Consider the following 15,587-nt stretch of genomic DNA (forward strand, 5'->3'; position numbering starts at 1 on the left):
TTGCACAGAACATGGAAAGACTGAGATATTGCACATAGATGATCAACAGCAGTGTCAGGGTGGATGATCGCTGGTTGCCAACCTTGACTGACTGTGAACGGTCTGTGAGGAAGTTTTTGATCCATGCACATGTGGAGGGGGGGAGTCCAAGTTTACCAGCTTGTCTATAAGAATGTCTTGGATGATAGTATTGAGCTGAAATCAACGAAGAGCATCCTTACTGATGTCCCAGGATTCTCCAGGTGATGCAGAGCGGAGTGGAGAGCAGTGGAAATTGCATCCTCTGTGGACCTATTTGCCTTGTAGGCAAACTGGTGGGGGTCAAAGCTGGGTGGGAGGCAGTCCTTTATGTGTTTTAGGACGAGCTTCTCAAAGCACTTTGCAACCACTGGAGTCAGTGCGATGGGTCTGTAGTCACTGAGGCTACTGATGGTGGTGGACTTGGGGACTGGGACTATTGTTGACAATTTCAGGCAGTGAGGGACAGAGGCATGTGTCAGGGAGAGGTTGAATAGTCTGGTGAACACAGGAGCCAGCTGGTCGGCGCAGGCTTTGAGCACTCTACCAGCAGCTTTAATGACACCACTCCCAAGACTTGTCTCAATTTTCAATTTTGTGCCTCCTCATCTCCTGTGTCCTCCTGCTCATGAGCTGCAAATCATTTTCAGTAAACCAAGTAAACCATGTTAAAGGATGTTTTAACTCAGAGGAAAGAGAGGAGAGGAGACTTGCTGCAGGAGTTATAATCAAGGATGCACAGATGTGTCCAGAAACTTTTGCTTCACAACCCTGGTACACATCTTCTGCTTGCTTGGTCACAATTTCTGTTTTAAATATATCAATAAAACACCAACAGATAGTTTGAGTCTGTCCTGCCTCCTTCCTGCTCTCCTCACACAACTGTGAAAGACTGAACACAAACTCTCTAAACCCTTAAACCGATTTCATACTGTCAGCGTTCAACAATTGTGATAATAGTTTGTGTTTCTGATGTTTAACTGTCCGTTATTATAAAGTCAAACCTCATGAGCTCTGCTGCTGTTGTAGCCACACTCTCACCAAAACACTTTCAGTTCTCAGAAACGTCTTCAGTTCAACAATGAGGAAGAGGAGCGTCTCAGACCTGCTTTATGTTCTGTAGCTGCAGCTGTGTAATCAAATGATCTATTAGACATCAAAAGTCCAACTGTGGTGGCGGAGGTGTTTGACCCTTCAACAGAACCTTGTTATGTGCTTTCATTTTCTTACATTTTAAAGAAAGAGAAGCTGCATTAATAGAAACATTTATCTTAAACTTCACACACTCAACTTCCTCAGTCGTCTGTTTATTTTCAGGGAGTGAAACACATGAAGCTTAAGTTCAGCCTTCACGAGTACAATGAGGAAGACTTATAATCACACTTCTGTCTACTTCCTGGGTGTTTAGTGGCCAGAGCTTTTCATCACTTCCACTTTCGAACACTGTCCAGCTGATTGCTGACATCACTGGTCAAGTCCAATCGTCTTTCTCCCGGCCTTCTTCAAGACAATCAGCCTCCACTTCATGTACTTTAAATCTCCCTGCTCATCTTTCAATCTCCCTTCCAGACATGTTACTCAGCGCTCCATCCAATTCTCCATCTTAACCACCACCATGTCTGGACTGTGGGGGGTCCTGCCTAAATTCTTTCATCAGCTGGAATCCAATCAGCCGTGAAGGCCATCAGAGTCCAATCACCAAATAGCTTGACTGGATTCTGTTTATCAGTTAATCATCTTCAATTCATCCTAACAATCAGTATTTAAATCACTGTCAGTCTGTCACAAATGCTCTGTGGGAATAGACACAAAGTGCACCTGCTGAATGTGATTTCTCATTACAATAAATTATGTTTATAAAAATCATGAATTTCAGACACATGAAAAGCTGACATACTCAACCTATGAAACATTATCATCAGCAAAAATAACAACTGGGTCCCTAAAGCTGTGATGAGGAAGTGACATCTCACTGATGACAGGAAGTACAAACAGTCTTACAGAGTCATCAGTTCAGAGGGTGTGACAGTCGAGATCAAGAACAAGAAAGAAGTGAGACAGAGAAGCACGATGGATGAATTCAGATGGATTCAAATGTTTTCATGTCTGATGCTCATGATTCAGATCGCAGGTAAGAATACAGGAAACACTTAAATAGCAGTCAAACTAAATATTGTTCATATTATTACAGTCAACAACCTTTACAGTAAATAAGAGAGCTGAGCATGCTCTGTTTATGAACTTGTGTCTAAAATATCTTCACTCTAACTGTAAAAGTGCTGTATTCTAATGTCTATCATATTTCTCTTCAATCTTCTCAACAGTATCTGTAACTGAAGCCTCCATGTTTATTAAAGTTGGAGATGACGTCACTCTGCCTTGTGTGAATGTGATAGATGAGCAGAATAACTGTGATGGGACTACGTAGAGCTGATCACACTTGGACAGATTGGTGAACAAGCTAAAACTAAATCAGACAGACTGAGTTACAGTGAACTGTTCTCTGCTCATAAAGAAGCTCACAGTCGGGGATGTTGGTTGTTATTATTGTCGACAATACAAATTAGACAAAATACAATCTACACATACTCTGGTTCATCAGTCTTTGGTTGATCTCTCTGTTATTACCTGTGAGTATTTACATCAAAATATTTTCAGTTCAAATCTTTTCTGTCATGGTCCTGGGCCATGAGGGCCCAGTATTCTTAGTTCCTTGTATTTTTGTATTTCGTTCCTTATTTAGGCCATGTTTTCTGAGTTGCCCTGTTGTGTTGTTCCCTAAGTGTTTTCCCTTCATGGCTTTTACCCCCTGTGTGCCCCTCTGTGTATCTGTGAGCCCTCGTCTCTCCTTATGTTTTATTCCATGTTTCCCCTGCCCATTATGTCTAAGTTCTCCCCGTGCTCTCTCTCCCCCCTGTGTGCCCTCTATGTATTTATGAGCCCTCGTCTCCCTTTGTGGTTGTTTCATGTTTCCCCAGCCCGTTATGTCTGTGTTTTCCCCGTGCTCTCTCTCCTCCTGCCTGAACCTCTGTGCCTGTACATGTCATGTTCAGTTCACCCCGCCCTGTCTCGTTATGATTATCAGTGTCACCTGTGTTCCCCGTGTGTGCCCACTTTCCTCGTTTACCCTCTGTGTATTTCTGTCTGAGTCTCCCTCTGTTCGGCGTCGCGTTCTCCCTCGTGCCGTGTGTGGTTCTCCCCGTGTCTTCCGGTATATGTTACTTTAGCTTTTCCCAGTTTAGTGTAGTTTTGCATTGCTTTTGTATCATCGTTATTGTTTATCACCTGTCAGCAATAAAGCTGCATTTTGAGTTTATCCCCCGTGTCTGTGAGTTTGCAATTTGGGTCCTCATCCTGCCTGCCACACGGCCGAATCATGACATTTTCAGGACATAAAATGCTCAATAATCATACTGAAACTGATTAAGATAACTTGACTAATTTCCGCTCTGTTTGTCTCACTTTGTTACATTATGTTCACCAGTGACTGAACATAAGGACACTGATACGGTGACGTTAAGCTGCTCTGTGCTGACATATGAACAGTGTCATCACGCAGTGAAGTGGCTGCTTGAAGGTCGAGATGTGGACAAAGAGAACAAAGAAATAGTGACTTCACAGACTCACTGCGCTGCCACTGTGTCTTTTCTGAAGAATAATTATTTATACTCATCACGTCATAAAATATTGAAATGTGAAGTGACTGACACTAACACAAGAAGAGTGCAGCTGTTTACTTTCGACCGTCAGCCATCAGGTGAGGAAACAGGTGAGATCAGGATCAGCTGTTAATATAAGTAAAATCACATCAAACATTTACTTAAATATTTCAAGTGTGAAAGTAGAATATTGTTTCTCATGTTTACATCAGATGAGAAACATGAAAAACTTTTGTGCTTTTACTTTTTCATTTATTCAGGTGACACAAAAACAACAAAGAATCCAGCCAGAAAAACTGAAATAAGCACAAAATCAGAAACAACCCCAACAATGAAGAGTCCTTCAAAAGCAGGACTGAAGATTAAGCTGGTTGCATAAATATCTGTTTATTTTAAATTTATTTGAGCTTTTGAAATGATATGCAAATGAAAACTCACTTTAACTTTGTATATAAATACTTTTAAATACAAATCATATCACAGAAATTTGCACATTTATTAATAAAATGCTGTTACATTTTTAAAAGAAAGGAATTTACACGGAACAGAAAACTGCAACCAAATAATTTTAATAATCACATTTTTTGTGTTTGACAGATTTTTTGTTTCTTTGAGGTTCATTGTTGTCTCTGTGGGATTAGCAGCGCTTTTAATAACTGCTGCAACAGTCAATATAAGGACAAGACATAAAGGTACATTTAAGATTGAATGATTTTGAATTTTAAAACAAAACTGAAATTGACTTTCTTCTCTCATTTTAGGGAACAAAACTCAGATGGATGAAACCACAGTAAGTACAAATCTCAATAATCCTAAGGTTGTTATTCTGATCTTGTTATTTGATATTGTCATTGACCCATAACTGTGGATGATGATGTAGAAGTGTCTTTGGATAATGGGATTAAATAAACATGAACCAGCTGTCCCTCTCTGAGGGAGTGTTAACAAAAACAAAACTGCCTTCACAGAGACAGTTTTCATCCAGATATAACTGGACTGTGTCTGTTTTCCAGGGACTGAGTTTAAACCCTGCAGAGACTCAGTCTGCTCCTCAAACCAGCTGGGACTCGGTGTGATCACACACTTCACCCAGAGTTTAGACTACTTGTCAAAGTGTGCTCTGTAAATACAAATGTGTGTGACTCACTGTGAGAGCAGACGAGAGATAAGAAAGTTGGACAATGCAAAAATGTGTTTTAGTGCAACTGCAATTTTGTATTTACAGCTCACTTGTTTCAAAATTCCATTTTTTGAATAAATTGTTTGGATGATTGATGTTTGTTTTTTTTAAATAGCCTCATATTTAAATTTGTTTATTGATCTGAAACTTTCACATGTGAAAAACATACAAAAAAAGGAAATAAGGAAGAAGCCAAAGACTTTTTCACTCCACTGTAAATCAAGTAGTTGTAATCTTGAAGGAAGATTTCATGAATGCTGTTTCAGGGTGAAGAGAGTGTCCGTCATTATCACGAGTTTGAAGCTGGAAATCAAATGGATTATGTTGAAAGTTGTCAGTTTGTCGGCCCCGAAGGAAAAGACTATTTGTGGAGTAAGATGGATAAAGATGGAAATGTGCTAAACAGTGAAAAGAGTGTGTTGGGAAGATGGAACGAGTACTCTGAGGACCTGATGAATGTAAAAAATGAGAGAAAGAGGAGGATGAATGGTCAGTTAAAAGTGTCCAATGTTGGGGAAGTCCTGACGTGAAGGGAGCTTAGGAGCAGTTACAGCAAAGGCAGCATTAATCTGTTTATCAAACATTAGATTAGAGTAAAAAAAAACACTCCTAGGTTCCTTGCAAAGGTTTTTATTATTATTATTATGAATTCCTAAAGGGCCAAAGTCACAGCGGTCACAGGGACCAAACACAATCACCTCTGTTTTCTGTTCATTTAGGTTAAGGAAGTTAAAAGCCATCCATGCCATCCTCAACATCCTCCAAACAATCTAGCAAACCCTTCAGACGACTCACAGATTCACGTTTCAGTGGCAGGTAAATCTGTGAGTTGTCTGCATAGCAATGGAATGAGATCCCATGTTTTTCAAAAAATTGAACCCATGGGGAGCATATAAATAGAAAAGAGAACTGGACCAAGATTGGACTCCTTGAGGACCCCACAAGAAAGTGAGGCTTCTGAGGACGATGTTGTCATTGCTAACATATAGCTGTTTAACAGCATAGTGAGTAGCGAGAACGCTAAGTTATTGTTAGCTTTTAAAAGAAAACTGTTGGCAACCGTAACCATGGCCTGCGGAGGGTATATAAATGCTGCACAAGGTTCCATTCGTCCCTTTACACTTGCTATTGGACTTGTTTTGACCTGCTCCAACCTCAGCCTGTGGAAAGTTAAGTTTTCGGGAAAATATTTACTGAAAGCGGATTTGACTTGCTCGCCACAACAAGTATTTCATCTTTGGATTGTTTGTACTTGTTTTTCATACAGCAAAGCCTGAAGATGGCTCGTCGTGGACTCGACAGCCCCCTGGACTTAGCTGCAGGTACTTTTAACATTTCTTCAGTTATTTTAAGAGCTACTAAATGACTGTAATAATTTAATAAGTTCCAGTGTGAATATCAAGTTTTAATGTTATCAAAATATGCTTATTCCAATATTTTTCCCCGTAAATTGTTTGTATGCTTTAAATTTTCCGGGAGAGGTGTAGAAATTATTAACGACTGGTGTATGAATTTGAAAAAAAAGGTGTTACTTTGATTTGAAGGCTTCAAATTTGACACTTTTTTAATGATTTGGTTAAAAATAGCTTAACGGACTAAAATTTGTAAAATGCCCCAAAATCAGTCTCTGTGGTAACAGCATCTTCAGCATGTCATGACGTCAGAACACACAGGTGTAAACACACCAGATCCCGGTCCCCTCCTAACATCCTGTTCTTCTTGGATCAAAGGCTTTATTGAAATAAACTATAACTTTTCCCCTGCTACAAAACATGATAATAAAAAATAACAAAAATAAATGAATATAAAAAAGAATATGAAAACAGTAATCATAGTACAGTAGTAATAATGGTATCCTTATGTTATGCCACTACTATATCTTATTATATAGCAGTTAATGATGTGAACTTAGTTGACTTAGCTGTTTTTTGCTTGCATGAACAAGTAGAAGTGTCATTCAGTCTGACATAAATGTAGCCTAAAATGCTTTTCTCTCATCGTCTGCTCAAACTAACAGATGTAGCTCTGTTCCTTTAGCACTTGATGTTTATTACATTCTTAATGTTATTTTAAACTTGTTTCCTCACAGGTCGTCTCGACTACGTGGTTGAGCGTCCTGCAGAAGAAGGCCTTCCAGAGGTCATCAGGATCCTGGATGACTCTGATACCGAGCGTGTCAGTGAAGGTGAGTATGGTGAGTATATCCCTCTCCCATCCTCACCCTCTTCTCCTGAAGCACAGGATCCTGATGACAGTGAAGAGGAAGGTGAGTACCCTCCCTACATACCTGAGGACGTCGAAGAGGTGAGTGAAGACACTGACAATTCCTCTGACTGGAACAACTCAGAAGAGTGGGCCGATTGGCCTAGTGACGACTCGGGGTATGACACCATGGATGAGAGAGCTGATTCCCCTCTCATCCAGGAGCTCCCTCCAGAGCCGTTTTGGCACGATTGGCAACATCCTATTGCTCCAGGTGCTGCCCCGTTCGCCATGCCGCCTTTCGGCCAGGCCAACGCCCCACTCTTCCCGGTTGGTGATCCTTTAGCTTCTCCTGCTTCCTCTCCTGCTCCCTTAGCTGCTTCCTCCCCTGCTCCCTCAGCTCCTTCCTCTCCTGCTCCTTCTTCCGCTACTCTCTCAGCTTCTCCTTCAACCTCAGCTCTCACCTCCTCAGCAAAGAGAAGCGGAGACGACACCTGCACTGATGAGGTAAGTGCAAAGAGGTGCAAGGTAAGTGATGACACGTTTTATGGCCCTTCAACATCCTCGGGTTCTGTTGGTGTCAGACGCTTCTGGGAAAGGCCTTTTAACCTTTCACTTGATGACAGCGACTCTGACTAGATTATGTTAGAACTTGTTTTTAAGCTTTAAATGTTTAAGTTGGCCTTTGCAGTGTTTGTAAATGACTAACATTTTTTTCTCAAGCTCTAGCTCACCATGCAGGACAAAGGTAAGTCCGTACTTAATGTCAACACAAATAAGTAGAAAAGGTTTAAAATGATGTCGTGAACTGACTGTAGTCTCTTGTTTTTACATAAGGTATAGCCTGTGGCTCAGGGATCAGAGGTAAGGTAAAAACACATAACAGAAGAAAAGTAAAGTGAACAACTCTGTGATCTGTGAATTCATGCTTTTCTCTTTGTCTTTTTGTCTTCAGGTGCTTTACACTTGTCCTCTCCCAGCATTCAGCACTTCAGACACTCAACGCCCAGGACCGAGCTAACACAGAGAGATACTCCACCCAGAAGACAGCCTTACCCCAACCCGATGAGAAGGATGGATGACCAAATGACAAACTGGAGAGTGGTGCTGTGTTCCAGCTATGTAAGTTATCACCTCACATTGGCTACAAACTGTCTTGAAGACTAAATCCTTCCAATAGCTGGTGTAAATCATCGTCCTACAGTACTGTAGGTTTAAGTTTAGTTATAGTTATTGTGTGTATATGTTGAGTTTAAAATTGCATTTTAACAACATGCTGCAGCTACCAACAATGGAAATGCTGTTTTGTGTTAAAATGACGTCTTTCTCGTGTTATTGCTTTGCAGGGCAGCTGAGAGTGGACAGAGCTGCACAGAGGACCAAAGATCCACTCTCAGCACTTCATACCTGACTGGCCACAGCACCACCCCTCTTCACCCAGGGTGAGGAGGGCCCTGACCCCACCTGCACAGAGGGAGTTGTGAACATGCACTTCTGTGTCGGTGGGTTTAGGAGCCTCCTCACACTCACACGGATGAAGACTGTCACTGGAAGATGTCTCCATTGCATCAGCAGGACGTAAGCATTTGTATAATATTACAGTTTGTGATGTTTTATACATGTTTTTATTGCTTCACTTCAAACTAGGAGATATAAAATAAACCAGTTTTCATAATATTTTCTGTGTATTTAGTTGTTTTCTTAATAAGTTATTTGGAACATCATTGCAACCTGTCAGCTTTTTATTGGGGATTTATAAAGTTGCTGGTGGCTCAAGTGTGTACAGTGGGGTGTTGTTTTTGTCACATGGTAAAAGTGACCTCATAGGGAGCAAAAAGAACAACTGAACAATTTGGGGATTCACAGACTTTGGTAATCATTAAAAGATGAAGAAAAATAGTTTTATGTGATCAGTTTTAAGTAGTGAGCAGCAATTTAATCAAATGCTGGGATGAAATGGGACAAAAGGGTCATGTGACAGCCACATTAGTTCCCTTCCCTCGTTTAACAATGTGTAAGCAGACTGCTTTAACCTGCAATTTACTGCATGTTATTAGGCTGCATGGTACAACCACAGTCTGCTAACCACCTGTGGTGAGCGAAGGTTTTGAGGCATTGTTCGAACTACTGATGAAGCTTTATCAATGCTTGTTAAGTTTCCCAACCACATTTCATCCCGATGGTCCAAGGCTTACATCTTTATGCTCACAAACGTGCTTCTGTAATTAACCAGTAACAAATGTATTACTTTAAGTTACAGTGTGAGGGGCACTGATGAACATAAATTAGATTTAACTTGATTATGTGTTTAGGTCAAGAGACACAGACCTTCATCTGTAAGAGGCTTTTCTTAAATGTCTGATCACGATGTTTGTGTTTGTCTGCAGCATCACTGCAGCAGAGAGGGTATAACACAAGGCCACAGTCACGTGGTATTCTGTCCTGCTATTAAGTGAATAAAATACTGAAACTCTGGCAGTAGACTGGAGCGAGGCAAAGAGTATGTAAAGGGACAATAAGAGGAAATGATGGGAGAAAAAAAAAAAAAAACATACATGTCTGAGAAACAAAGGAAGAAGAAAAATAAAAAAAATGGTGGAAAAAAGGATTAGAGCCTAAATTCTAAAGCTGCAGCTTTGCATGCTGGCAGCTCCAAGATCTCACTGACATGTAATCATAGACTGAATAAACATAGGCCAGTGTGATGTCATTGATTTGTAGACTTTAATTTGTAACAAAGGGCAACCTCTGGGTACACACGACACAACACTGGGAAATATACCATTCACATCTGTGCCAAATTGAAACTCTCAAAACCTAAACTCTGCTGTCAAAACCTAACATTCCTTTGTCAAAATGTAACTGTTGACAAAATGACACATACTTGCATCATATGCAAACACTTACAGATCAGGGGGAGCACACTAGTCTACTTTATATAAAACACTGCAGTCTTTCATTGTTTATTCAGAAGGCATATTTTCAGGAGACACATTTTCAAACAACCAAAACAACAAATAGGCCTACTCAGTATTGTACATTGCAGTACCATGAGAATGGGTGAATGACTGAATGTAGTGTAAAGCACTTTGGGGTCCTTAGGGACTGAGTAAAGCGCTATACAAATGCAGGCCATTTACCATGAATTCAGAGAAAGCAAAAAAAACCCAAAAAACACCATAATACAGTAATAGAAAAAACACCATACTGTAAACACAAAAAATCATGACAATTGTGCATACGTGGGCTCATGGATCCCGCCGTCTGTTGGGGTCTGGCCACAGGACCTCATCGACATCGCAAGCAATGTCTTCTCTCGCTAGGCACCGGGGAAAATATCCTCTTGCATGTCGAAACCATCCATGGATTGCTGTCACCTGAATGTCGCCGCAGGCCTGTTCCATTGCCTGCAGAAGAGGCATGCGGGCATGTGGTTGGCGGTCATATACACGCCATCTCCAAGCCGAAAAAAATTCCTGTATAGGGTTTAAAAATGGTGAGTAAGGGGCAAGTATACCACTTCAAGTTGGTTGTGGTTGGAGAACCAGGCCTGGACCAGAGCAGCCTGATGGAAACAAACCTGGGCTGATCTGGTCTGTTCTGTACAACTATGTTATGGAGAGCATCTAGAAATGTGAGTATATGTTGGCTATTGTATGGACCTAGTTTTGCATGATGATGCAGAAGCCCTCGAAGGCTTATGGCGGCACACAATGTGACATTTCCCCTGCGCTGCCCTGGGACGTGCACAATTGCCTTTGACCAATGACATTACGACCCCGTCGTCTTGTTTTGCACAGGTCGAATCCAGCTTCATCAATGAAAATGAATTCATGAGGCTGTGCAACTCCATCCATGGCCAAGAGAACATATTACTGTACTACAGTGCTACACATACAGAACCCCATCACACAGGTACCTGTGTAGCTCTCAGAATGGATCCATGTGGTACTGATATGGTACATATTCAGCTGCTACTGGATTTCACCAATACTGTATTGTACATTTAAAGGACAGTTACACTTACCCGTACATATTCAGCTCGAAGTCCTTTGACCCTGTCACTGTTCCTCTCGAATGGGACTCTGTAGAGCTGCTTCATGGTGATGCTGTGTTTTCCCAAGATGCGTCTGATGGTGGTGATGCTCACATGGTTTATGCTGTTGAACACTTGCCTGTCTGCAAGTATTTGCTTTCGTAGCTGGTGGAGACGGATGGCATTGTCTGCCCTCACTAGGTCCACAACGGCAAGTTCCTGCTGTTGTGTGAACAGGCGTTGGCGTCCTCCCCCAGAAGGTCTTCGAGTCAGTCTAGAGAAATACAACCACATATTGTCATCGCTTTGCTTATTTTTCTTACAGTACTTTACTGTATGTACTGTGTCATCCACTGTACTTCAATATAAGTAATCATGCTATGTTTCACAGAAACTACCACTTTGGCTGCAAAAGGAGCATTAGCACCCTGCAATACCCTGTACACTTGATATGGTAATGGTATATACTGTAGAACAGTGCTATAAAAACCATCTGAGTGGAGTAGAAGGTAGAGAGGTGAAGACAGACCTGTTTTCTAGTCGGAATGTTCTTATTACAGATGCCACTGTGAAGCGGCTTAGATGTGGGTGGACTCTCTGCCCAGCTTCCCTCATAGTCAGGCCATGGTTGATGACATGGTCCACCAAAGTTGCTCTTATATCATCAGAAATATGGGTCCGTGCATGGCCTCTTCAACTTCGACCTCGACCTCCTCCTCCTCCTCTTCCTCATCCTCCTCCTCCTCCTCCTCTTGCTCTCCCTCCATCCATGCTTGCAAAGTTCTTGAATTGGCTAAACTGAGGGCTTTTTGTAGTTGGCTAATTGGTGTTCATTTTTACAAGTAAGTGCCTTCAGGTGTGTATTTGAGTGGTTGCAATTACCCGATGTGTTTTGTATTTTGGGTACATGTGTTTTCCAAATGGCACCCTGAAATTTCATTTTGTGAACAAAGTGTCTTATGTATGAAATAGAGTGTAGCATGCAGGACCATGTGTGTTGCATAAAGGAGTAAGTGTGTTGCATAATTGCAACTAGGGTGCAAAGCAGCGCTTTTGTTTAAGGTAGGGGTACATGTGTTTGAGGTATGGTAACAAAAGCTTCAAGTTGTGTTACTTTAGTCTAAGCATGGGTTTGTAGTGTTCAAGCAACGGGCAAAAACTGTAATATCTCAAAAAGTATGAAAGGTATGACCACCAAAAGATACAGCTGGCATTAGCACAGGGAGCAGAACAGATTCAAGTTTAAATGGTGGAAATCAGCTGAAAACGGAGGGAGTAGTTAACCAGCAAAGGTCGGAGCAACTAGAATAAGGTAGAATAAAGTTTAAAGAGAAACAGGATCTCAATAGTGTGAATTCACATAATAAACAGAGGAGACAGTTTTCTGGTTGTATGAATCTCAAACATACTGGTTCCAGTCTGAGTACATATACTGGGTAAGTGACCTGGAAACTTACTGGAAGGTGACTCTAACGCATGATAGGTGGAGCAACATGTGAAACCACAGCCCCTAAATGTTTGTTTACACTGTCTTCTTGAAATATCTACTTGTGTGATTGTGTCTTAAAAATGTTCTGTGTCTTTAAAACAGAGAAACCTCTGCTTTTATATGAACTTTTCAGACGACTAAAAAGGACGATAACTAAAAGGTGTTTCTCGTAGTTCTGTCAGTCTGTGATAAATATCTTATAAAAATCATTGATGTGTCACAGCTGTGGCTGTCAAAAATGATCTTAAATAAATACAATGAACTTTGCAAATTCTTCTTTAAGCTGACTGTCCAGAGATAAGCTATCAAACCTGTGATCGATCAATATGCCAGATCTACAAGTTTTTTAACTGAAGGAAAAAAGTGTGTGACTGAGGAAAGTTAGTTTTGCAAAACACCCCAAAAACACATTTTCAAGAAAATGATAAAATGAATCTTGAGTCTATGTAAACCTGTTTAGAGCAGATGGTTTACTTTATTTTTACAAACATATAAACTTCATAGAAAAAGTAAGGAAACTTATATTTGGACAATCAGTTCTTTGCTGTCGCACTTCTTGGCAAAAAATCTTATGCTACTGGAAAGTGTTGGGTCTGCGCTTCCACAGGCCCCGCTGCTTTAGAGACTTATTCCCGTTAATGAAACAAGACGAACAGCTCAACCGGTTTTTCACATGCTAGCAAGGGAAGGATCTCAGAGCAGCCCCTCTGCCCTCGGTGTCAGACCACTACGAAGAACCATCACGCCACAGCAGCCTTTTATTTCTGTGACACACAGTTTACACAAACACCCATTATAAAAAAAAACCTGTGGTTATAAAAGATAAGGCACTTTCATGTATACTTTCAGTTATCTCCTAAAAGCAGGAAAAGTTGATTTCAATCAATAAGAGACCCTCTGACTGAACTGTGCTTTATTTTAGGTCCCCTTCAGATATGCGATAACATGCTAAATGAAATATAACTCTCCAAATGATGCTATAATTGACTCTTGCACACAGGATGTAGGGAAGAAAAGTATTTAAACTTCAGTTTCACGTGGTTATTGCTTCAAGAACGTAAAATATGATTTTGTGAGTTTGAAAACACATAACATTGTGTGCTAAAATCCTTCAATTCAGAGCCTGGAGACATGCTTACAGCTGAGTTTTACTAAAGACATTGCCCATATTAGGAAAGAGACATGTGTTTGGCTTCACTGATTATGTAATTTTCTGGCCCTCTTTCAATGTGACAAATCAAATACAGTCCACTCCGGAGCTGCAGACATTTCACAACTCAGAAACCACAACCGAAAAAAAATCTGCTTGATTTATTTATGCACTTTGTAAAAGACATGATCCACTTTGTCTGACTTTCATTATCTGTATCATTATTATATTATATGTAAACAAGGAAAGCTTTCCCCTCATAGACATAGAAGTACTCCTGATAATTTTATCACAGCTGTGGTAATGTAAGCCACAGCTAGCCAAACAACATGCTAACATGTGAAAAGGAGAATCCACGTCTTCATACACTGAACAAAAATATAAACGCAACACTTTTTTTTTTGCTCCTATTCCCCATGGGATGGACGTAGAGACCTAAAATTCATTCCAGATACACAATATAACCATCCCTCCCAAACAGTGGTCACAAATCAGTCCAAATGTGTGGTAGTGGGCACATCTGCTATATTGAGATAATCCATCCCACCTCACAGGTGTGCCACATCAGGATGCTGATCTGACATCATGAGTAGTGCACAGGTGTACCTCAGACTGCCCACAACAAAAGGCCACCCTGGAATGTGCAGTTTTGTCTCACAGCAAAATGCCACAGATGCCACAAGCAATGAGGGAGCGTGCAATTGGCATGCTGACAGCAGGAATGTCAACCAGATCTGTCGCCCGTGCATTGAATGTTCATTTCTCAACCATAAGCCGTCTCCACAGGCGTTTCAGAGAATATGGCAGCACATCCAACCGGCCTCACAACCGCAGACCTCGTGTAACCACACCAGCCCAGGACCTCCACATCCAGCAGGTTCACCTCGAAGATCGTCTGAGACCAGCCACCCAGACAGCTGCTGGAACAATTGGTTTGCACAACCAAACAATTTCTGCACAAACTGTCAGAAACCGTCTCAGGGACGCTCAACTGCATGCCCGTCGTCCTCATCGGGGTCTTGACCTGACTCCAGCTCGTCGCCGTAGCAGACTTGTGTGGGCAAATGCTCACATTCGATGGCGTCTGGCACGTTGGAGAGGTGTGCGCTTCACGGATGAATCATGGTTCACATTGTTCAGGGCAGATGGCAGCTGAGAATGTCCCAGTTCTTGCATGGCCAGCATACTCACCGGACATGTCACCCATTGAGCATGTTCGGGATGTGCTTGACCGGCGTATACGACAGCGTGTACCAGTTCCCACGAATATCCAACAACCTCGCACAGCCATTGAAGTGGAGTGGACCAACATTCCACAGGCCACAATTGACAATCTGATAGACTCCATGCGACGATGTGTTGCACTGCATGAGGCAAATGGTGGTCACACCAGATACTGACCGGTTCTGGGTCCCCAGACCCCCAATAGCGCAAAAAACTGCACATTCCAGGGTGGCCTTTTGTTGTGGGCAGTCTGAGGTACACCTGTGCACTACTCATGATGTCAGATCAGCATCCTGATGTGGCACACCTGCGAGGTGGGGTGGATTATCTCAATATAGCAGATGTGCCCACTACCACACATTTGGACTGATTTGTGACCACTGTTTGGGAGGGATGGTTATATTGTGTATCTGGAATGAATTTTAGGTCTCTACGTCCATCCCATGGGGAATGGGAGCAGTAACAAAGGTGTTGCGTTTATATTTTTGTTGAGTGTATATAAATTAAAGTTGAAAATAAAATAACTGTACAACAAAATACACAATACACAATATAGAACTATATAAGAATGTATGAAGAAATCTAAATATAAATAAATATATACACAATAACAGCAGCTGTACAAGTAT

The 15,587-nt window shown here is 41.4% G+C and overlaps 1 protein-coding gene and 1 pseudogene across 1 annotated transcript; both read left to right on the plus strand.

Moving 5' to 3' along the window:
- Positions 1-2,088: 2,088 nt before the first annotated feature.
- Positions 2,089-4,753, plus strand: LOC146630489 (uncharacterized; annotated as a pseudogene).
- A 1,383-nt stretch (positions 4,754-6,136) lies between these two features.
- LOC146630490 (uncharacterized) lies at positions 6,137-7,698 on the plus strand. Its single transcript, XM_085355887.1, has 2 exons — positions 6,137-6,179; positions 6,947-7,698. The coding sequence occupies exons 1-2, from the start codon at positions 6,137-6,139 to the stop codon at positions 7,696-7,698; spliced, it is 795 nt and encodes a 264-aa protein (XP_085212013.1).
- Positions 7,699-15,587: the final 7,889 nt, after the last annotated feature.

The sequence above is a fragment of the Diplotaxodon limnothrissa genome, linkage group LG6 (genome assembly GCF_057381915.1).
Source record: "Diplotaxodon limnothrissa isolate DT_005_m linkage group LG6, D_limnothrissa_male_GT1.1, whole genome shotgun sequence".
NCBI classification, from domain to species: Eukaryota; Metazoa; Chordata; class Actinopteri; order Cichliformes; family Cichlidae; genus Diplotaxodon; species Diplotaxodon limnothrissa.